This window comes from Coenobita brevimanus, chromosome 55 (genome assembly GCF_032717465.1).
Source record: "Coenobita brevimanus isolate Jiangsu-jjx chromosome 55, ASM3271746v2, whole genome shotgun sequence".
Classification (NCBI taxonomy): domain Eukaryota; kingdom Metazoa; phylum Arthropoda; class Malacostraca; order Decapoda; family Coenobitidae; genus Coenobita; species Coenobita brevimanus.
The window spans coordinates 47079673-47104698 of record NC_137008.1 but is presented as its reverse complement, the minus strand read 5'-3'; the positions used below and the strand labels follow the sequence as shown (position 1 = coordinate 47104698).

Sequence of the window (25026 nt, the reverse complement as noted above, 5' to 3'; positions counted from 1 at the left end):
GCCAGAAGCCAGAGAGAGATATAAGTCCGATATCAGATGCAGGAAGGTTAGAAGGTAGGAGAAGACAGAGTGAGACAGAGTAGGACAGGAGAGAACAAGAGTTAGGCAAGGAGAGAGCGATAGGGAGTAGGAGAGTGAGAGTAAAGTAGGAGGGCAGCAGCTAGCATGAACTGCTGCTAACTCTAGGTTATACAGGTCACGCCAAACTCTTACCTTTTATTCAAGTAACTGTCTCACAATAAACTCCGTCGACCCAAATCTGCCTATTTCATCATCCCACTTACAATACAATGAGAATAACGAAACAGAGAAGGTCCACACTTATTATCTCCTACACGCCTCACCATTACTCTCTCCTAGCGACTCATCGACGATTCAGCTAAATAACCTTCTCTATAGAAATACTTAGATTGGTGGCAAGTGGTAATAATGAACCCACTATGATAAACCACGCTATCGAGATTAACTATGCTATCGAGAAATACTTACATTGGTGGCCAGCGGTAAACTATGACAAACCACGCCTTACGAGTTTATACAACGCTCACCGATATTAATTTATACATTCATCGATATACGCAGCAGACTACTCTCTTGAACTACTACAGCGGTAAATATGATAAACTACGTTCACTGAGACTGATGGGGAGTGGTAAACGAAGCTGCTAAACATCTTAGTCAGCAATCAACGAACAAACTACAAGCAAAATAATCTATGACTACGCTCAATTTGGCAATTTCACGCACTCAAACAAAAAATCAAACAAGCCAAGCAGAGAGCATGAACTGGCGGAGCATCAAAGCAACTTAATTTCGCCCCTAACCGCTCCTAACCACCTCAATCACAACTCCACTTCTTACAAGAAACAGTAGCAATGATAAACTGTATCTATCAACAACTCTACAAGCCTGCAAGTTAATCTCAACACGTAAGGAAAATCAAACTCTACAAGTTAAGAAGAAGAACAAACAACAACAAGGAAGAGTGGGAATGGAGGAAGTGCATCCGCTAACAGTGTTGACCCAGCATGGTGATATATCAGCACATCTGACTTCATTCCTCCCCCCTCCAACCTCCACCAGCCTCCACCACAACCTCCACCTTCTCCTACATTACCACCACCACCACCACCATTACCACAAGAGGCAAACAGTGTTGACCGAGCAGTGATGACACTGGGTGCTGACGCAGACATACCAGGACCCTGACCTACTTCAATCAAACCCTGCCAACACCCTTCAGCCATCATCACTGTCATCAGTAGCAGCACCCTAGCTAGTATTCCCACCACAATTTATATCAGTGAGTCGAACATTTACTCTTTTAGTTTAATAGTATTACTTCATTTACGTACAGCCTTACATATATATACACAGTGATAGACAAGATCCTTACACCAACATATAATACATACATATGAAAATCAAGTAAGACCAGAAAATTAAAATATAAGTACACATGTATCCTTCATATTACACTGACAAGGAAAATCAAGTGAAAATAACTAACAAAAATGGAGCTAGCAACAGTGTGCTATACTCAACCACACTAGTATTTGCAACCCATACCTAAAGGTGGATTTAAAAATGAGCAAATTTATCAAGTTGACTTCACAACCTTTGGAGGACTATAGTGTTAAGCGATGTGTGAAACTAAGTGAACACTGAACATATTGTAAATATTGTATATATAATTTTGTATAAAATAACAAAATATGGGTTACATACTGTATAATATCATCTTAATTCAGACTGTGCAACATAACTAAGTCAATACACCCATGGTGTCTCCAACAAACTGTGCAACATAATTAAGTTAATACACCCATGGTATCTCAAATAAACTGTGCAACATAACTAAGCTAATACACCTATGGTGTCTCAAATAAACTGTGCAACGTAACTAAGCTAATACACCTATGGTGTCTCACATAATTAATACACCTATGGTGTCTCACATAACTAAACTAATACACCCATGGTGTCTCATATAAGCTGTGCAATATAACTAAGATAATATACCTGTGGTGTCTCACATAACTAAGCTAATACACCCATGGTGTCTCAAATAAACTAACATTACTAAGCTGATACACCCATGGTGTCTCAAATAAACTCACATAACTAAGCTGATACACCCATGATGTCTCAAATAAACTGTGCAACATAACTAAGATAATACACCTATGGTGTCTCACATAACTAAGCTAATACACCCATGGTGCTTCACATAACTAAGCTAATACATCCATGGTGTCTCATGTAAACTGTGCAACATAACTAAGCCAATACACCTATGGTGTCTCAAATAAACAAGTACATCAAATATGACTGATTCATAAGATGATTGCATTGCTATTATTGTATTAATATTATACATATGTATCAGTTATATAGGTACAATAACCACACTTGTGATTCGTACGAGTATGTTACACTTGTTACAGTTATGTAACTACAAACTCTTGTATTACTACAATTACAGTTGCTACAATTATGTAACTACAAATGGTAGCATTACTACAATTATGGCCAACACAATTATGTAACAGTTGCATTAACAAAATGTAACTACAATTTTAAGGTCAACACAGTTATGTAACAGTTTCATTAACAAAATGTAACTACAGTTTTAAGGCCAGCACAGTTATGTAACAGTTGCATTAACAAAATGTAACTACAGTTTTAAGGCCAGCACAGTTATGTAACAGTTGCATTAACAAAATGTAACTACAGTTTTAAGGCCAGCACAGTTATGTAACAGTTGCATTAACAAAATGTAACTACAGTTTTAAGGCCAGCACAGTTATGTAACAGTTGCATTAACAAAATGTAACTACAGTTTTATGGCCAACACAAATATGTAACAGTTGCATTAACAAGATGTAACTATAATTTTATGGCAACAGTTGCAGTAACACAATGTTATGTTACAGTCACACTTACATAACAGTTGCATTAAAACAGTTACAGTACTACAATAGCATTATCACGATGTAACTGCAGTTATACAATATTAATACAATTATGTTACTTTCCAATATTATGTATTTCACTTAGTTAGCTTATAAGTTCATTGTAATGTGTATATAATATGTATTAATATGTTATGACTATTAACTGTCGATGTTATGCCAGTTTCGCGTGACTGAATGATATGTAGGCATAATATATAACAATACTGTATGTAACTATATAGCTATAGATAACAATATGTAAAACAGATAGTTATGTCTGAGTTCGCCAGGAAGAGTTAGAGAACACATCCCCTTACCCAAGACTAAGCAAGAATGCTAAACACCTCTGATCATGTGTTAGAAACATGACAGACATACACATGCCCAAACCACCTTAGTGTGTTTCTCCAAATGCTTCCTATCACATCCACATCCACATTACATTGCTCCTTCTTTTCCTCATTTGTCTCTCCATGTGACTCCACATGCTCCTCTCAAATAACTCATTTCCACTTCTCTCACTCTTGACTTGTGTCCCTCTAACAAGGTCCAAGATTCACTTCTATACATTAGAGTTAGTACCACAATACTGTGGGGTAGTAACTTTTCCACTTCCATGCCCACTTCCCTGTTCCTTATCACTGCTTTCAAGGAACCAGCAACCTTTCTTCCTTGTTGTACTCTTTCAAGCACTTTACCCTCTAAACTTCCATCCTTACTCATCACACTACCCAAGTACTTAAATGCACTCACGTTTTCCATCTTCTTATCCAACCTAACCATACATTCACTGACTTCATTTTTCTCGAAGACCACAACTTCACTTTTCTCCACATTCACCTTTAGATTCCATTTGTTACACTCTCCCAAACTCATGCACCAAGCCTTGCAGCTCCCCTTCATCTTCACTTAACAACACAGTATTTTCTGCAAACAGTACTACAGGGAGTTTCCAAACACTGCCCCCTCTCATTAAGGCCACTCCGACATCCACTGCCCTACCTTGTATCTCCTCTATAACCCCATCCATATACAGATTGAACGACCATGGAGACATGAAACCTCCTTGTTTCAATCCAGCCTTCAAATAGAGAAATTCACTCGGTTCACTATCCACACGCACTGCAGCCTTAGCACCCTCATACATACTTTTCACGGCATTAAAACAACTTCCCATCTATTCCATATATTCTTAATACTTTCCACAATCCATGTCTATCCACCTTGTCAAATGCTTTCTCCAAATCCATGAAGTCCGTGTACAACTTCTTTCCCTATCGAATGCCTTCTTAAAATCCAGGTAGACACAATCTACTCACCTTGTCTTTCCTGTAGAATATTTACCACTTCTGTAAAAACTCCACATGCTTGTGATACATGGTGAGCCCTCCCTAAATCTAAACCATTTTGCTGTTACTGCTTTGTTTTCATCATGGAACGTAATCCACCTTTTTGTGATAATTTTTTCACAAAGTTTGCTGACAATGCTTGTGAGGGATACTGGTCAGTAATTGAGTGGGTCTTCTCTATCAGCTTTATATGTCAGACCCATAGCCAGGAAATTCAGTGGAGGGTGAAATTTATGTAGGGGAACTAATTTATAGTTATTATTATAAGTTAGATGTAAGAATTGCTTTGACTTTAAAATGTTTCCAGTACATTTTTGCAAAATCTGTAGTTGCATGACAAAGAAATTTGTAAAAATCTGTTGATTATTTTATCACAGGTTTAAAATAAATGTAAGTATATTTAGCAAAATTATTCAAAATATTCTCAAACTGTAAACAATTTCCAAGGAAAAAAATCTCCAAATAATGTAAAGAATTGTTTCAAAATAATATTGATTTTTTCGTCCTTGTAGAATTTGGGAGTTTGCAGGGGGTCAAGGGTGGCATGCCACCTCCGCCACCCATCCTGGCTACGGGGCTTTATGTTGGCACTACAGTATATTTTCCCTTTTCCAATGTATTGGCAACTCTCTTGTGTTCAGTAAACATTTAATAGTATCAAGAATTGGCTACACCAGTTGATTTGCACATTCTTTCAATATCCATCCAGTATTCCCATCTGGGCCCATGGCCTTTTGCAAATCTGATTCCCTCTTCAGTTGTAATGCTGTACTGTATTTAATTTCTTTAAACAACAGTCTCAGCTAACTGTTGAGCCCTCCATTCATCAACTGATTCCATGAATTGGCCTCCATTTACAACTACTGAATTTAGTTTAATATTCATTACCTCACTCATATCCTCAGCCTTAACTTATATCACTTCCCCATCTCACAGTCTCACTATGCTATCCCTTATTTCACTTTGCCCTATACAAATTTGTTAAACAACTTTGGTTCCTTCTTACTTTTAGTCACTATATCCTTCTCATATTCAGTTTCCTGTACTTCTCTTCATATCTTTAAATAATCATTTCTTGCTTCCTTGTATCCATTCCACTCCTTCTTACTTTGTGTTCTTCATAACCAATTCTGTGCTGTATTTCTTTTTTCCCGTGCCTACATACATGTTTAACCCCTTAACTGTGGGGTGTCACTTTAGTGACGCTTGGGAGCAAGGGATCATACCGCGGGGTGTCACTTTTGCGATTCTGTGTTATTTTGAATTCGCCCGGGCTTTCAAGTGGTGGCTTGTATCATCTGTCAGAACTGCCAATGTCCAGCACTAGTCAGCACTCCTAATCTCATCTGTACTCCCATCCATTGTTGACAATTTAGCCATTTCTCCCCGTTCTTGACTCCCCTCCCTTACCCTCTCCTCTCGCCTGCCCGGCCGTGCTACACTAAATAAGTCTTCCCTGGAATTTTCCATTGATTTCATCCATTGAAATAAGCCCTATGCCCTATTCTTATACCAAATAATATATCTATCTATCTATCTATTGCCAGACGCCTCAATCCCGTTGGGGTGGCCACAAACAAATCGCCTCCAAGTCGCCCTGTCCCCCGCCATTTCACTGCCCTGCTCCCAACTCACACCCCCCTCTCTCATATACCTCTCCACCCCATCCCTCCATCTCATCCTCGGTCTCCCCCTCCCTCTTCCACCCTCCACCTCACTCACATACACTCTCTTCGTCAATCTTTCACCCTCCATCCTCTCCACATGGCCAAACCACCTCAGTGTGTTCCTCACAACGCTTCCTATCACATCCACATCCACACCACAACGCTCCTTTATATCCTCATTCGTCAGCCTGTCTCTCCACGTGACTCCACAGGCTCCTCTTAAATAACTCAATAAATAATATATACAAGAAAGAAATAAGGTAAGTGAGAGTGCCATACACCTGGAATTGGCTAATTATCACCTGACAACACCTCACATGCACTCGTTCGCTAATTTTCGCTGTTTATTTCCCCTTGAAATATGCCGTATAATCTATTGTCGTAATAAAAATTTATATAAGAAAGGAAGGGAGAAGCCTAAGTGATATTTACATTCACCTGGAACTACCCAATTATTGCAGGCCACCACACTGTATTCTACGCTAAGTAAATCTTCCCTGGAATTTTCCACTGATTTCATCCATTGAAATAAGCCCTATGCCCTATTCTTATACCAAATAATATATACCAAAAAGAAATAAGGTAAGTGATAGTGCCATACACCTGGAATTGGCTAATTATCACCTGACAACACCTCACATGCACTCGTTCGCTAATTTTCGCTGTTTATTTCCCCATGAAATATGCCGTATAATCTATTCTCGTAATAAAAATATATATAAGGAGGGAAGGGAGAAGCCTAAGTGATATTTACATTCACCTGGAACTACCTAATTTATAATGTATTGTCTAGATATCCTGCCAATCATTTCATAGCTATATATTAGCAGCTCTCACAAGGCTGACGTTGGCAGTAATGCATTCTCCCTAGGTAGGCCACCCCACCCCACCAGTATCAGTTTACTGTCGTCATTCAAGGTGAAAGTACATCAGATTCGCGCCTGCTAACTTCTGCCGCTTTTTAGCCCCATGCAAAGGGCCCTGTGACCTCTACCCCCTACTAAACCTCGTGTGGAAAGAGGTAAAGGGCTGACAATTGATAGAGAGTAACTATGATCTTTCTGGTGAGTAAAACAGTGCAAGTGGAATGGTAAATAATGTGTAAACAGCAAGTGAAAGCAATGAATGTAAATATAAGTGAACAGTGGAAAATAGTTTTATAAGTTACTGCAAGTGACAGTGCCTAACACAGTGTAAATAAAATAGAAATGTAAATAATGTAAATAAAATAGAGAAAGTAAATAGAAATGTAAATGAGTAGTATAATAAGAATACGAGTATATATATTAGGAGTAATGAAAGTGAAAGTTTCACTCTAGCATGTATGAATACTATGAGTTATGAGAGTGAAGGTGAAAGTGACATTCACTCTCAACGGTAGTATACAAGACGAGAAAGTGAATGCTACGTATTTTACTGAAAGAGAAATTGAATGCCTACAGTGACAATAAACTACTATTACTGAAGGAAACTTATGGATAAAGACTGTAGATATATATAAGTGTTATATAGTAATAGAAATATAAAGTGTGAGTGTTTTTATGAATAAAAAATGACAGAACATCAGTGGCAAACGATGTCAAGTGGGAAGGTCATACGCCCTCAAAATTTTCATTGCTTTCACAGTTTTTTTTTTTTTTTTTTTTTTTTTTTTTTTTGAGTATGGATTCCAAACTATTTGAGAATCATAGAATAGTGTTTCTAGTGATAATATCAGGCTGTGGTAATCATATTATGGGTTGTCAGGAAGTATAAAGTGGAGACTTCATTACCCAACTTCAGAGGTCTCCACAAGTACTACGGTACTCGACGAAGGCTCAACAAACACCCCAGGAGAAAGCTGAATGTATGTGCCATAAGCATATGTGATTTTGATATTCTAGGACTAATAACTGATTTTTGGCAATTTTTTTAGAGAGTTTGTCGGAGCTCGAATATGCCCGCAGGAGCCGCAAGTCAAAGCAAAACAAGCCTGCGGTTAAGGGGTTAATTAAATTATTCCATTTTCCTTTCCATTTTTGTAGCAAATATTGAGACATTTCTTCTGATACCCTCTTCATGTAGAGGGCCCTTTTACTACCTAACGGGCTGGTTGGGGGAAAGCCTGGTCCGTTAAAGCTGATAGTCCATTATATCCGAGGTTTCTTCCCTGAGGTGGAGTATCAAGCACAGATATGAAATTAAATGAGTGCAGTAGCATATTCTGATACTAAAAATGCAAACTATTCCCATTTGACACTTTCTTGGCCCATTGTTTTGTCCTTTTGCAGCTTATTTCATGACCTTGTAATAGCATTTCTTCATGACAAGTACAGTACATACCATATTACAGTACTATGGTGTGTAATTACATCCCAACAGTTATGATGGGTAGAGGGCAATTTCAGACCAGGTTGTAGTAAAAAGGGTACTGAGCACATGTATTGCAACACATTGTGCCCCATTTAATAGACATTGTTCATTAACCAGTGAAAGTTTGTTGGGCTTTGTGGATGCTGTTAAATCCAACATCTTCCATACCGGGGCGCATTATAGCAAAGGTCTGCTGTATTTGTCATAATTCCATACTTTTCATGGGTATTTTCTGTCACTGCCATTCTGCTTCAATTTGCATTTCTAAAATAATGTTAGGGAGTCAAAGTCTACTTTTTCCTAAGTTTAATTTATCCTGTTTACATGTTTCTTCTGTCACTTTCACATCTCTCATCAACACTTCCATTTCAGTGACCAAATGGTAATTTTTTCTCCAGGGACCATTGGTATCTTATACATATCATTGGGATCTTTTGTAAATATCAGTCCAATATTGATTGTTCGTTGTCTCTACTTCTTGTATTTTCTGTGACATGTTGAGTTAGCATACAGTATTTTCTACCATCAGGTCCGTTATTTTGTATCCCCCTGATTTTCCATGTGTCCCTGTGTCCAATTGTTCCCAGTTTACTTCCTTGGAGTAAAAATATCCAGTTAATACCACTATATTGTGTCTTTAAATCAACTTTGCTAACACTTGTAGGGGCTCTCATTAGATATTGATATTCCTTTCTTCTTCACGCTCTTGTCTGAAGAGGCACGTACATCGCAGGTATATCACGTTTTCTACCCTAATCTTGTCTTTCCATCCCTGTCACCTGTGCTTTGTTATTTCCAAGATTTATCCTTGATGCTATTACGGTATTTTGTAATACCAGCTTCTCCACCATTTTTTTTTTTTTTTCTCTCTGTCCTTCCTCCATACATTATACTGTATTTATTTCATACTAGCATTTTGTGTCGGTATCACTGTTCAGTGTGGATTTAGCTTGACATATTATGTCTGGTTTCTTCTCATTTATATAATCACTCAACTCCATCTTCTTGGGTAACAACCCATCCACATTATAATACATAGTCTTCAGGTCGCATACATTATCTGTCTTCCTCATTTACTATGATACTTTTCATTTGCTATTCACTTCTTTTATCCCTCTTGCTTCCGTGTTTTTATACAGTCTGTCCTTCCCAAACATGGGTACTTGCTTTCACATGGACATCACATTAGGCAAATATCGTGTTACAGGGACTCCTGAAAACCCGTTTACTTCTGCACCCCTGCCTAAACTCCACTTTTCCTCCCTTGTGGTGCAAATTTTTTTATACTCCCCAATTTAAATCCCTAAAAGCATTAACCCCTCAACCGCGGGGCGTCACTTTCGTGACGCTTGGGAGCAAGGGATCATACCGCGGGGCGTCACTTTTGTGATTCTGTGTTATTTTGAATTTGCCCGGGCTTTCAAGTGGTGGCTTGTATCATCTATCAAAACTGCCAATGTCCAGAACTAGTCAGCACTCCTAATCTCATCTGTACTCCCATCCATTGTTGACAATTTAGCCATTTCTCCCCGTTCTTGACTCCCCTCCCTACCTCCCCTCCATTACCCTCTCCTCTCGCCTGCCCGGCCGTGCTACGCTAAGTAAATCTTCCCTGGAATTTTCCACTGATTTCATCCATTGAAATAAGCCCTATGCTCTATTCTTATACCAAATAATATATACAAGAAAGAAATAAGGTAAGTGAGAGTGCCATACACCTGGAATTGGCTAATTATCACCTGACAACATCTCACGTGCACTTGTTCGCTAATTTTCGCTGTTTATTTCCCCTTGAAATATGCTGTATAATCTATTGTCGTAATAAAAATATATATAAGAAAGGAAGGGAGAAGCCTAAGTGATATTTACATTCACCTGGAACTACGTAATGTATTATGTATTGTCTAGATTTCCTGCCAATCATTTCATAGCGTATATATTAGCAGCTTTCACCCCGCTGACATTGGCAGCATTGCACTCCCCCTAGGCAGGCCACCACACTGTATTCAGTTTACTGTCATCTTTCAAGGTGAAAGCACGTCGGATTCGCACCTGCCCAATTCTGCCGGTTTTTAGCCCAATGCAAAGGGCCCTGTTACCTCTACCCCCTACTAAACCTCGTGTGGAAAGAGGTAAAGGGCTAAGTGACTGCTGTGGAACGTCAGCTGGCTAATTTGTCAATGAAAATGATAGACAGTGACTACGATCTATCTGGTGAGTAAAACAGTGCAAGTGGAAATGTAAATAATGTGTAAACAACAAGTGAAAGCAGTGAATGTAAATATAAGTGAACAGTGGAAAATAGTTTTATAAGTTACTGCAAATGACTGCATAACACAGTGTAAATAAAACAGAAATGTAAATAATGTAAATAAAATAGAGAATGTAAATAGAAATGTAAATGAGTAGTAATATAAGAATACGAGTATATATACAGTATTAGGAGTAATGAAAGTGAAAGTTTCACTCTAGCATTTTTTAATACTATGAGTTATGAAAGTGAAAATGAAAGTGACAGATTCACTCTCAACGCTAGTATACAGGACGAGAAAGTGAATGCTACGTATTGTACTGAAAGAGAAATTGAATGCCTACAGTGACAGTAAACTACTATTACTGAAGGAAACTTATGAATAAAGACTGTAGATGTATATAAGTGTTATATAGTAATAGAAATATAAAGTGTGAGTGTTTTTATGAATAATAAATGACAGAACACCAGTGTTGAACGATGTCAAGTGGGAAGGTCATACGCGCTTGTAATTTTCATTGCTTTCACAGTGTTTTTTTTTTTTGGAGAATAGATTCCAAACTATTTGAGAATCATAGAATAGTGTTTCTAGTGATAATATCAGGCTGTGGTAATCATATTACGGGTTGTCGGGAAGTGTAAAGTGGAGACTTCGTTACCCAAATTCAGAGGTCTCCACAAGTCCTACGGTACTCGACGAAGATTCAACAAACATCCCAGGAGAAAGCTGAAGGTATGTGCCATATGTATATTTAATTATAATATTCTAGGACTAATAACTGATTTTTGGCAAATATTTTGAGAGAGTCTGTTGGAGCTCGAATATGCTAGCGAGACACGCAAGTCAGTCAAAAAGAACCCTGCGGTTTAGGGGTTAATATGGTTACAAAAAATACATTAGGTCAATAGGACTTTTTTATTTATTGTACCTTATTTGAGGGGAAGAGCAGACACACATCGCCAGAGATGGGGTAGAGTGGGAGAGCACACACTAAAATCCTTCAAAGCTGAGGAGGATGGTGTGGGTAGGAGTGGGCCAAGTGGGGAACGCGGGAGGCAGGAGGGAGGTAGGGGGGTCCTGATTGGTTGGGTGGCTGGGAGAACGAGAAAGGCGAAACGCGATTGGCAGGTGATGACATCAAGTCTTGTGAGGTTGCATGACACACCACATCACAGCCCGCCTGGTTCAAATTACTGCGTTACGCCAACAGTGCCCGTGTTAGAATATATATTTCCTTCTGCAAAATCGTACCACATTAAAGCAACATCACGCTACAGCAAACCACATTAGGGGAGGACTGATTGTATACTGTACCTCCTCCTGACCTTCGTATCAGTCACTCAAATAAAAAAAAAAATCTGTAGTTCTTCCTCTGTTTTCTCATCATTTCTTTTCTTTGTAGCTTCTTGCAACAGCTTTAACTTCTCCCTATCATCCTCATTTAACTTCTCCATGGCCGTGGGTCCGGAATTTTTTGTACACCCCAGGCTGATGCGGGGGCCATTTTCTGAAGTTTCGAAAATTGATTTTTTTTCTTGCCACATTGAAGAGAAAGTTCAGACGCACCTAACAGTGCAAATCCCAGCTTCCTAGACCCATTCTGTGGCTTGCAATGGAGTGTGAAAGTTGCATAAATATCGTCAACCGATATCCAACGCTGAGAGCTACTGCCATAGTGCAACATCGCAGATGTTGTTATCATTTTTTTTACCCCCCAAAAGAATGTGGATGGTGCTGAAATGTGCATATATGAGATATGATGATATCCAATGATTTCAATACATAATATGCTTGGAATGGCTGGGAAAAAAATTATTGTGAATATTTTTTCACCTTTTTGAAATATGTTTTTGGTAGTGTCGAGTTATTTTTTACGTTATTGTTCCCATGCGTGGAAAAGGGAGTGAAAGGGTTAATTTTCAGTCCTAATTGAGAAAATTGACCTTCCTTCAAGGTTAGGGTCTCCCACAGGAGATAACAGTGGAGGGTCAGATCCAATTAGCAATACGGAAGTTGAGTTGAAACTCCAAGCTCCCACACCAAATACATGACTAAAAACAGAATCGTAATGCAGTTTCAGAACTACGAATAAGTCTAATTATTATGAATAAGGGGACAAAGCAGAAATAAATACGTTTACAGGCGGGAGGAAACACCAAATACATGACTAAAAACAGAATCGTAATGCAGTTTCAGAACTACGAATAAGTCTAATTATTATGAATAAGGGGACAAAGCAGAAATAAATACGTTTACAGGCGGGAGGAAACGTATTTTTTCCATAATAACATGTTCACCTTTCTCTATCAATTTACCTTGTTATTTTTGCAAGATATGGTCCTGTCTCATAAACAGGGTGGTTGTATGTGTTTTGCAAGGGAGGAAAAAGGTGATATTTTCTGTCTGGGTCGAGATAATGGGTGTAACTATGTGTTTTTAAGCATGGCCACAAGTGAAATAATTGTACATCCACTGGTCACCACGGCAGGTGATGAACTGACAGATGATATGTGAAAGGGTGAAGTCAAGGTCAGTCTCATGTCCCAGATGTTTGTTTACGTCCTGAAAGTTTTCACAGTTTTCTACAAATCGCACTGCATTGAATGATCCAAACCATTACAATAAACCTGAACAAATAAGTAAAGATACCAAGACAAAAATGTATTTTTCACTTAGTATCATGTCTTTTTTGTTTGTGCCTGTATTATATCATAATCATAAACAGGTGGTTGTGTGTGTATTGCAAGAGGGGACAAAGATGATATTGTCTGCATGGGTCGAGATAATGGGTGTAGTTGTGCTTGTTTAGGAATGGCCACGTGCGAAAAAATTGAAAATCCACTCATCACAGCAGCCGGCTCTGAACTGTTTGATGGGGTGTATAGGAGTGTGGTGTAGGTCAGTCTGAAGACATTCAGAACATTCGTTCACTTCCCAAAAATTTTTGCAGCTTTTTATAGGCCACGCTTAAACTGCCTGCGGCCATTTATTGGATAAATGTCATTCAACGCCAGAGGCCATGGAGGGGTTAAATTACTCCTTAAGAAAATGTTTTTTGCACTTTAGTAGTGATATTAGAAGTAGACTGAGATATGATGCTGATTTCATGTATGTGGTGTTTCAGGTAGAGAATTTAGAGATTGTCAGAGATGAAAGGATTAATCTTCCTGGTGAGTCTCATTAGTGTGTAGAAGAGTTGTATTATTTAGGGGACAATTTATGTGCTGGAGGTGGGACTGGAACTAACTCTTTGGTGAGGATAAGGAGTGGTTGGAGGAACTTTAGGGATCTGTTGCTTCTCCTGATTTTTAAAGGACTCTCCCTTCAATCCATGGGATCTTTGTATGTGGCATGTGTTTAGTGTGTAATATTGTATGGTAGTGAGGCCTGGGCAGTAAAGGAAAAAGATATTCATAGGCTCAAACATACGGAAATGACCGTGATTAGATGGATGTGTAGTACATCCTTGAATTCGAAGCCTGGGGGGGGCTAGGTTTGTGACTGAAGAGCTGAGAGGAAGGATGGGACTGGAGTGTATTGGTGTTGTGATGAGGAGGGGTATGTAGATTGAAATGGTTTGGGCATAAGGAGTTGATGGAGGATGATAGTTGGGTACAGAAAGTGAGAGGTGTGAATGTCTGGGGGTGGGGTTGCATGAGGCAGACCAAAAAAGACATGGGATGAGGGCATAGAGTGTGATCTCAGGGATAAGAGACTGTATAGCGATAAGAGAATGTATATAAAGGCTCCAACATGCATTTAAGCATGTTGGAGCCTTTATAATTGATATAATACTTATTATTGTCCCTTACTCCTTAGCTCTCAGATTCTGGGATAATGCCTTCATTCACCATTTGTGATGCTTGTGTGGCTTAGTTGGTGACATAATTACCTCTTCCAATGGGTGTTTTCAGAACGAGAGAACAGAGGTAAAAAATGTACTTATGAAAACTATTCCAGTACTGTAAATGAAATTGCTCTTCTTTCCTTTACAGAAACGTTTATACCAACGAAGTGTCAAGAATCGTATTAGTAGAGAGGACCTCAATATGTTGTTAGCATTTACAGTGGAACGACTAAAAGATAGAGTAAGTACAGTATCAAACATTATGAAAGTATTATTGAACTATGAAGATAATAAACCCCTGCTGAGCTCCAAACCTCAAATTAAGCACAGTGAAGGTCTGACTGGGCCAAACTGCAAGCCTCATATTAGGTACAGTTTGAGGCACTTACCATCCACTCACTTGATGTGGTGCTGCTCTAGGATGCCTGCCCTTTCCTCTCTTCCTTCTTTCCATCCTTCCCCTTCTGTCTTTGTTTCTTTCATTCTTTCCTTTTCCTTCTGTCAGCGGGTGACTCTGCACTGAGTGACAAGCCAATTAGTTTCCTGTGCACAAGGAAACCATTACTATCCTGGATGGTAGTCATATAACTAAATAATGGTGCCTGGTGGTTTAGTAGGCAATTAAGGCACTCCAGTTGGATTGAGTCAGTGCAGGTTTGTATCCAAGGGGTGGTTGGGGTTTATTGCTCAAGTAATGTCACTCACACATGAGTGAGACTGGTCACTCTCATCTTAATTGTCAGGATGCCTCTCATGGGGCAACACTGGATTAGATGATGAATAAATGAACAAATGTAAAAAAAAATGACTCAGCAGAGATAAACTGCCGTATAAAGAATCAGCCCAGCATTGGTAAGCATATGCTATTAAGTTTATATAGCTACCTACTTATAGAGTACAGTATATGCCTATATCATGGTGATCAATTTCCTACCTGATTTACTACATTTTGTGATACATGTATTCTTCAGTTGGCTTTTTCAATATCCACATGGTGAAACTAAAGATAGCACCAACTGACATGGGAATGCAGAGTGGATCATCTCAAGACTGCCCAGCTTAAGAAAAAGGTTCTTTCAGCTTTCATTTAAAATATATAACAACACTGAGCCTGAAAAATTAAAAAGGTTTTGTATTGTGTGTGAGGTCAAACCTGAACTCATTTGACAGGGATGCTTACTTGGAATCCTGTTGTCATTCATTTGGGACATCCCTTGTGTTCTGGTGTCTGTTATTATTTCTCACAAGCTCTCTGTGTTTGTATTTTGTTCTGTCAACTTTTCTGTATCTGGTGATTTCTGGACTTTGTTGTCTTTGGTAATTTTTTGGAGGAGTTAGTCATGTGAGTTTTATATGATGTTTTTCAGCAGAAGTCTATCTGTCTATCTATAGCCTGAATGCCTCCAAGTTGCTCTGCCACCCACCATTTGACTGCCCTCCCCCCAGGTCACTCCCCCCTCCCTCATATACCTCTCAACTTCATCCCTCCACCTCATCCTCAGCCTTCCTCTCCCTCTCTCTCCCTCCTCTTCACTCACATACACCCTCTTAGCCAGTCTCATTCTCCCTTCTCTCCACATGTCCAAACCACCTCAGTGTATTTCTCCTAATTTTCTCAACCACATCCACATCCACCCCACAGCATTCTTTCACTTCTTCATTCATCAGCCTGTCCCTCCATGTCACTCCACATGCTCCCCTCAAGTAACTCATTTCCACTGCTCTCACTCTTGACTTGTTCCTCTCTAGCAAGGTCCATGCCTCGCATCCATATGTCAGGGTAGGGATCACAATACAATCATGCAGTGACTTCTTAACTTCCATACTCATCTCCCTATTTCTCATCACTGCTTTCAGTGAACCAACAACTTTCCTTCCCTGCTGTACCCTTTCAAGCAGTTCATCCCCAAAAGTTCCATCCATATTCATCACACTACCCAAGTACTTGAATGTACTCACATTCTCCATATCCTCACCATCCAACCTCACTGTGCATTCTGTGACTTCATTCCTCTCAAACACCATAACTCTACTCTTGTTTACATTCACTTTCAGATTCCTCTTCCTACACACTGTCCCAGATTCATTCACCAAACCTTGCAACTCCCACTCATCTTCACTCAACGATACTGTATCATCAGCAAACAGCAACACTGGATTCTTCCACATCTCACCCCCATTCATTAGAGCCAGCCCCACATCCACTGCCCTACCTTGCACCTCCATTACAACCCCATCCATGTATATATTAAACAGCCATGGAGACATCACATATCCCTGTTTCAGTCCCACATTTAGATCAAAGAACTCACTCAGCTCACCATCCACTCGCACTGTAGCCCTAGCTCCTTCGTACATACTCTTCACAGCACTCAACAGTTTCCCCTCCACTCCATGTATTCTTAATACCTTCCACATACCTTGCCTATCTATTCTGTCATAAGCTTTCTCCAAGTCCATGAAGGCAGCATACACTTTCTTTCCCTTCTGTAATTACTTCTCCACTAAACATCTTAGAACAAATATCTGATCTACACACCCTTTTCCCTTCCTAATCCCCCTTGTTCTTCTCCAACTAGCTCCTCTGTTATATGCCTAACCCTATCAATGAGTATTCTACCGTATATTTTTCCAGTCACACTAAGAAGGCAAATACCCATATAGTTACCACATACTTCTCTTTCCCCTTTTCCTTTGTATAAAGGTACAATTATACCTAATTTCCAGTCCTCTGGAACCCTTCCCTCTTCCCAAGCCAATCTACATGACTTCCATATCTACTCCACGACAATCTCTCCCCCATACTTCAGCATTTCACCACACACTCCATCAATTCCTGGGGCCTTTCCCATCTTGATCTTCTTCATTGCTTCCACTACTTCCACCCTACTGATCTCTTCCTCCCTCCTCTCATCTCTTCTTCTCCCAGCCATTCCCCAACCACTTATACCCGCACTGCTTTCACACTCTACATTCAACAAATCCTCAAAGCGCTCCTTCCATCTCCTCATTTTCTCTCTCTTCTTCACAAACAATCTGTTACAGTGTATTCCCATCTTTCACTTCCCTACTATTTCCCCTTTCACATTGTCTTACTTTCTTTACCTCCTTCTAAAACAATTTCTTACTCTCCCTCCATTTTACACTCAGGTTCCTCCCAAACTCTTCATCCACTTTCTTCTTACTCTCCTTCACCCATCTCTTCACCTCCCTTCTCCTGCTCACATATACCTCTCTCTTCTCTCTCTCATCTTCTCCCTTACCTCTACTCGCCAGCCATTCACTATATGCCTTCTTCTTTTGTTCCACAGCTCGTTTCACCTCATCAACAGAAATAATTGTATTAATTGATTTCTTGGTCCCATGACAATGAGGAAGACGTATGTGAGGAGCTACTTGGTAATAGATGATCACCGTAATCCCTTAAATGCATTTCATTTGCATTCAGGTATTATCCATAATAGAGTGTTGCTTTTATTTGATGCTCCTCTACATTGTATCCCCCTGGCCTTGACAGGGGTGGTTGAGTGGCTGAATTGACTTCTGTATATACATATATATATACTGTATATATATATATGTATATACTGTGTATATACGAAGGAGCTAGAGCTACGGTACGAGTGGATGGTGAGCTGAGTAAGTTCTTTGATCTCAGTGTGGGACTGAAACAGGGTTGTGTGATGTCTCCATGGCTGTTTAATATATACATGGATGGGGTTGTAAAGGATGTGCAAGGTAGGGCAGTGGATGTAGGGCTGGCTCTAATGAATGATGGTGAGATTTGGATGATTCCGGTGTTGTTGTTTGCCGATGATACAGCATTGTTGAGTGAAGATGAATGGGAGTTGCAAGGTTTGGTGAATGAATCTGGGACAGTGTGTAGGAAGAAGAACCTGAAAGTTAATGTAAACAGAAGTAAAGTTATGGTGTTTGAGAGGAATGAAGTCACAGAATGCACAGTGAGGTTGGATGGCGAGGATATGGAGAATGTGAGTGCATTCAAGTACTTGGGTAGTGTGGTGAGTAAGGATGGAACCTTGGGGGATGAAGTGCATGAAAGGGAACAGCAGGGAAGGAAAGTTATTGGTTCACTGAAAGCAGTGATGAGAAATAGGGAGGTGAGTATGGAAGTTAAGAAGTCACTGCACGGTAGTATTGTGATCCCTACACTGACGTATGGAAGCGAGGCATGGACCTTGCAAGAGGGGAACAAGTCAAGAGTGAGAGCAGTGGAAATGAGCTACTTGAGAGGAGCATGTGGAGTGACATGGAGGGACAGGTTGACGAATAAAGAAGTGAAAGAACGTTGTGGGGTGGATGTGGATGTGGTTGAGAAGATTAAGAGAAAAACACTGAGGTGGTTTGGACATGTGGAGAGAATGGAGAATGAAAGACTGACTAAGAGGGTGTATGTAGGTGAGGTGGAGGGAGGGAGAGGGAGGGGAAGACTAAGGATGAGGTGGAGGGATGGAGTTGAGAGGTATATGAGGGAGGGGGGAGTGAGTTGGGGGGAGGGTAGTCAAACGGTGGGCGATGGAGCGAATTGGAGGCGTTTTGTCTGCGGCCACCCTTTGCAGGAATAGGGCTTTGGGCTATAGACAGATAGATAGATATACAATAAGACCTCACTAAAATGGACTAATTGGGGCCCCAGCCATTCCAAAAAATGCTAAATTCCAATAAAAGCGACTTCCGGACTTCCCCCTGCTAACTCGGACTTTTTCCAATATATCAGACATTAGTCTGGATTGCACGAACCGATTTTAAGGTGTTTTGACTACCATTGCTGTACTGTACTGTGTTATAACTTCACTACATTAATCAAACCATATAATATATATAATAATACTGTACGTTACACTGATAAACATGTCTTTTATTTACCTTGTTGTGGTGAACATAGCTGAAGTGGTCAGGCAGTCCAGACTGTCTGTCTGTCTATCTATTGCCAGACGCCTTAGTCCCGTTCGGGGTGGCCACAAACAAATCGCCTCCATGTCGCCCTGTCCCCCGCCATTTCACTGCCCTGCTCCCAACTCACACCCCCCTCTCTTATATACCTCTCCACCCCATCCCTCCATCTCATCCTCGGCCTCCCCCTCCCTCTTCCCCCCTCCACCTCACTCACATACACTCTCTTCATCAGTCTTTCACCCTTCATCCTCTCCACATGGCCAAACCACCTGAGTGTGTTCCTCATAACGTTTCCTATCACATCCACATCCACACCACAACGCTTCTTTTTATCCTCATTCGTCAGCCTGTCTCTCCATGTGACTCCACAGGCTCCTCTTAAATAACTCATTTCCACTGCTCTCACTCTTGCCTTGTGTCCTTCCAACAACGTCCAAGCTTCACTTCCATGTGTTAGAGTTGGTATCACAATACTCTCATGTAGTAACTTTTTCACTTCCATGCTCACTTCCCTGTTTCGTATCACTGCTTTCAAAGAACCAGCAACCTTTCTTCCCTGCTGTACCCTTTCAAGCACTTCACCCTCCAAACCTCCATCCTTACTCATCACACTACCCAAGTACTTAAATGTACTCACATTTTCCAATTCCTCACCATCCAACCTCGCTGTACATTCACTGACTTCACCTCTCTCATAGACCATCACTTTACTCTTCCCTACATTCACCTTTAGATTCCGTTTCTTACACACACTCCCAAACTCATCCACCAAGCCTTGCAGCTCCCCTTCGTCTTCACTCAACAACACAGTATCATCTGCAAACAACAGTACAGGGAGTTGTCCTGACGGGAAATAGTCCATGTTTTGATGGGGAATTATCTGATGGTGAATTGTCTCGGAACCTAATCATCGTGTGCTCCACATATGAATAAATGATGTTGATTTTCATTCTCAACTTGACACATCACATACGATATTAGGTTAGGCTCATTCTTTTTCTTATAATTTTCCTTCACTTCTAGCATTTTGGTTCGCATCAAAAATATTATCTTCGCTTGTTTTGGTTGGAGTCTGGTCCTGAGAGCATCGAAATACGCGACTTTAGATCGAAAGGTGAGGTAGGCAGACCACTCCAAAATGCATCCAAATTTGATTATTCGAATTCTAAACTGTCGATAATCAAGAATCCACTGTATATATATATATATATATATATATATATATATATATATATATATTATATATATATACCTGTATATATATATATATATATATATATATATATATATATATATATATATATATATATATATATATATATATATATATATATATATATATATATATATATATATATATATATATATATATATATATATATATATATATATATATATATATATATATATATATATATATATATATATATATATATATATATATATATATATATATATATATATATATATATACCTGTATATAGATATATATGTTTTCACAGGGCCCGCCTAGTCAGCCAAAAAAAACAATAGTCCGAAAGACCCTCGGTGCCCTGTGATTCGGATTACAGGACTTTTAGTGTATATATATATATATATATATATATATATATATATATATTTATATATATATATTATATATATATATATATATATATATATATAAATATATATATATATATATATATATATATATATATATATATATATATATATATATATATATATATCAATCAATCAGTCATTTCCTGTGGCACCCCACGGGATGCATAGGGTCTCAATGAACTCTCTCCACCAATATTTGTCTCTTGCCATCTCCTTCAGGTCCCACCAACACTCCTCTCCTGCTTCTTTTTTCATTGTCCTCAACCAGGTTTCCCTCGGCCTACCTCTACCTCTTCTTCCTCTAGCAGTCCACTCTGGCACATCCTGTATTAAACAACCTTCTTTTCTGTATATGTGCCCCAGCCACTTCCAGCGAGACAGTCTCACATATTCATTAACTGGTTCCACTCTCGTAATATCCCTTACTCTTTCATTTGTAACTCTGTCTTGCCACTTTACCCCAAGAATCCTTCTCAGTATTTTATTCTCAAATCCTAATACTTTCTGATCTGTTGCAATTGTACTGTACCATGACTCATGCCCGTAAATTAAAATGGGTCTAACCATGGACTTGTAAATTTTCACTTTAGTATGTACCGAAAGCATATTATTATTCCAAACAGATTTCAACATTCCAACAGCTCGCCAAGCCTGTCTAATCCTCTCCTCAATTTCATTGTTTAATGATCCATTAGATGATACAATCGTTCCCAGATATTTAAAGTTTTCTACATTCTTCACCACATTATTCCCAATTACACAATCGATTTGGTTCTCCACGTTCATATTAATAATTTCAGTCTTTCCACAATTTATTACCAATCCCACTTTTTCTCCTTCCTCCACCAGACAATCGAGCACCCTCTGCATCTCGTAAATACTTCCGCAAATCAGTACAATATCATCAGCATAGTCCAAATCCATCAGCTTGTTATTTTCTTTCCAGTTAATTCCTGCATCTGTTCTCCTTACAACCTTTTTCATAACATAATCCATAACCAAAACAAACAACAATGGCGAAAGAACTCCTCCTTGAATCACTCCTGACCTAACTTGAAATGGATCACTCAAAGAACCACCCACCATTACCTTACAAAAAGTACCTTCATGCAGGCTTCTAATAATATTTACAAACTTTTCTGGTATACCATAGAATCTCATAATTTTCAACATAGCTCCACGTGAAACACTATCAAACGCCTTTTCAAAATCCACAAAACACATGTTAAGTGGCATTTTCATCTCATTAGCGTGTTGCATTAGATGCCTTACAATAAAAATCTGATCATTACAACCTCGACCCTTTCTAAATCCCGCTTGTTCTTCTCTTAAAATTTTATCAATTACTGGCTCTATTCTGTTCAACAAGATTTTGGAAAAGACTTTTGCAACTACGGGTGTCAAAGTTATCCCCCTCCAGTTGCCACACACACTTAAATCTCCCTTTTTTGGTATTTTTATAATCACTCCATTTTTCCACTCTTCTGGAATTCCACCATTATCCCAAGCCACATTAAAAAGTTTCAAAAGTGCATTCATCAACTCGTCATTTTCCACCTTAAGCTTTTCAGGGAATATTCCATTCTCACCTGGAGCCTTAAAATTCTTTAACTCCTTTATAGATTTTGCTACCTCTTCCAAAGTTATATCCCCTGTTTCTATCTGCAAATCTCTCTCGGCTGGCAAAATGTCCTCTTCAGCTGGGATTGGTCTATTTAGAACAGATTCAAAGTGCTCTTTCCATATTCCTTTTATATCCAAATCTTTAGTCATCAAATTACCATTTCTATCTCGTACAGGTATTTCCTTCCTTCTCTTTTCAGTCCCAGTTAACTCCTTTATGGCCTGATACGGTGCTCTTGTGCTCTGACCGTCATTTTTACTTAATTTAATTTCTGTCTCTGTCGCCTTTTCATCATATAGTCTCCTCTTATCACGTCTAACGAGTCTTTTTACTTCAGAATGTAAACTCCAATACTTTGCTCTAAGTACTTCAACTACCTGGCCATCAACATGTTGTTCTTCACTTCTTAACTTAGCCTCTTTCCTTTTCTGAATTACATTCCATGTTTCATCTGACATCCACTTTTTCCTTCTCGCTTTTCCCTTTTTCTTAATAGTAACCTTAGCACTCTCATGCAAAACCTCTTTTACCTCTCTCCACATTTGATTAATATCATTGTCTTCAGATTCCATCAAAGTCTGCAGGACTAGAAACTTGTTTCTACATTCACACCGAAACTATTCCCTCGTGCTCTCATCACTTCTCAGCTCATCAAAATCATAATTATTACCTCCTGTACAATTACCATTAACGTTTCTCTTAAGTTTTATTTTAATCTTTGACACAACAAGTTGATGATCACTACCTATATCTGCCCCCCTCCTTACGCAAACATCTTGCAAATAACTCCTATGCCTTCTGCTAATTGCAATGTGGTCATTCTGGTTACAATATTTACCACATGGTGAAATCCAAGTAGTCTTATGTATTTTTCTATGCTCAAAGATAGTTCCACCAATTATAAGGTCATTTGCCAAACAAAAGCTTGCAAGTCGCACCCCATTTTCGTTTCTTATACCAACACCCTCCTTACCCATACAATCTTCAAAGCCATCCCTACTACTGTCAGCAATCGCATTAAAATCACCAATGCAAAGTAACACATCTTGTCTTGCCACTCTATTCACTACATCCTGCAGCTTCTCATAAAAGTCATCCTTCATTTCATCAGCAGCCTCATTTGTAGGAGCGTACCCTACAACCATACTGATATTACCATGGTCAGAATTTAAGCGAGCATAAAGCAAGCGCTCATTAATTGGTTCAAACTCACATAGCGCCTTGCAAGCATCTCTACTCAGCAGTAAGCCTACTCCTTGGTAATGATTTCCATCACTCCTACCAGAAACCAACATAGTACAGTAATACCATCTTCCAAATTCATTTTATCAACTCCAAGCAACCTCGTTTCTGTCAGAGCACAAATATCCATCTTGTATTCCTTGAACACTGAAATAAGTTCTTCCATTTTACCAGCCTGATTGAGAGTTCGAACATTCCAGTTTCCTATTCTTAAGGTTCTTTTTGGATGTATAAACTTATTTTTACACCGTGGGATTCTTAGCACCCCCTGCCCACTTAAGGGCTGCACGGAACTAAGGGCCATTGCTTTGTCACCAGAGTTCATCAAGATTTCTTAAGCAGTAATATATTTTACCCTGGAGCCAATGCCAGTGACTCGCAGAAACCAGACAGTGGAGAGAGGAAATTAACTAAATTAAAGTATATATATATATATATATATATATATATATATATATATACATATGTATACGTATATATATATATATATATATATATATATATATATATATATATATACATATGTATACGTATATATATATATACATATGTATACGTATATATATATATATACATATGTATACGTATATATATATATATATATATATATATATATATATATATATATATATACATATGTATACGTATATATATATATATATATATATATATATATATATATATATATATATATATATATACACACAGTATATACAGTAGACCCTTTTTATCCGCGGATTTAACTTTCCACAGATCAAACTTATTTTAATACTGTACTATACTATCTGTTTATCTATCTATTGCCAGACGCCTCAATCCCGTTCAGGGTGGCCACAAACAAATCGCCTCCACATCGCCCTGTCCCCCGCCATTTCACTGCCCTGCTCCCAACTCACACCCCCCTCTCTCATATACCTCTCCAACCCATCCCTGTAACTTAATTTGAAATTAGCGCGCAACCCACACTTCTTTTGTCGCTACAGTTAGCATATGTGCACCCACAGGCATTCCCGTCACTCCGCCAGTCTTATTGTAAACACCAATAAGTTCATTACTTACATCGTCGTCTCCCTTCTCGTGTTTACAGTTCTACTGTACTTCATTGTGTATGTGAAGAATGGATCCCAAGAAACAAGTAAAGGATAAAAGCAATCCTTCTAAGCCAAAGAAAGAGTTTAAGGTGTTATCTGGCATCCTGTCGAAAGGGTCAGACT

General features: G+C 38.9%; 1 protein-coding gene across 1 annotated transcript in view; it reads left to right on the top strand.

Annotated features, from left to right (window-relative positions):
• LOC145401213 (zinc finger MYND domain-containing protein 11) overlaps positions 1-25026 on the top strand; it is a 643482-nt gene that overhangs the window by 269048 nt on the left and 349408 nt on the right. Inside the window, exon 6 of the mRNA XM_080273521.1 lies at positions 14573-14665. Coding sequence (XP_080129647.1) covers positions 14573-14665 — 93 coding nt within the window. The remainder of the gene's footprint in view (positions 1-14572; positions 14666-25026) is intronic.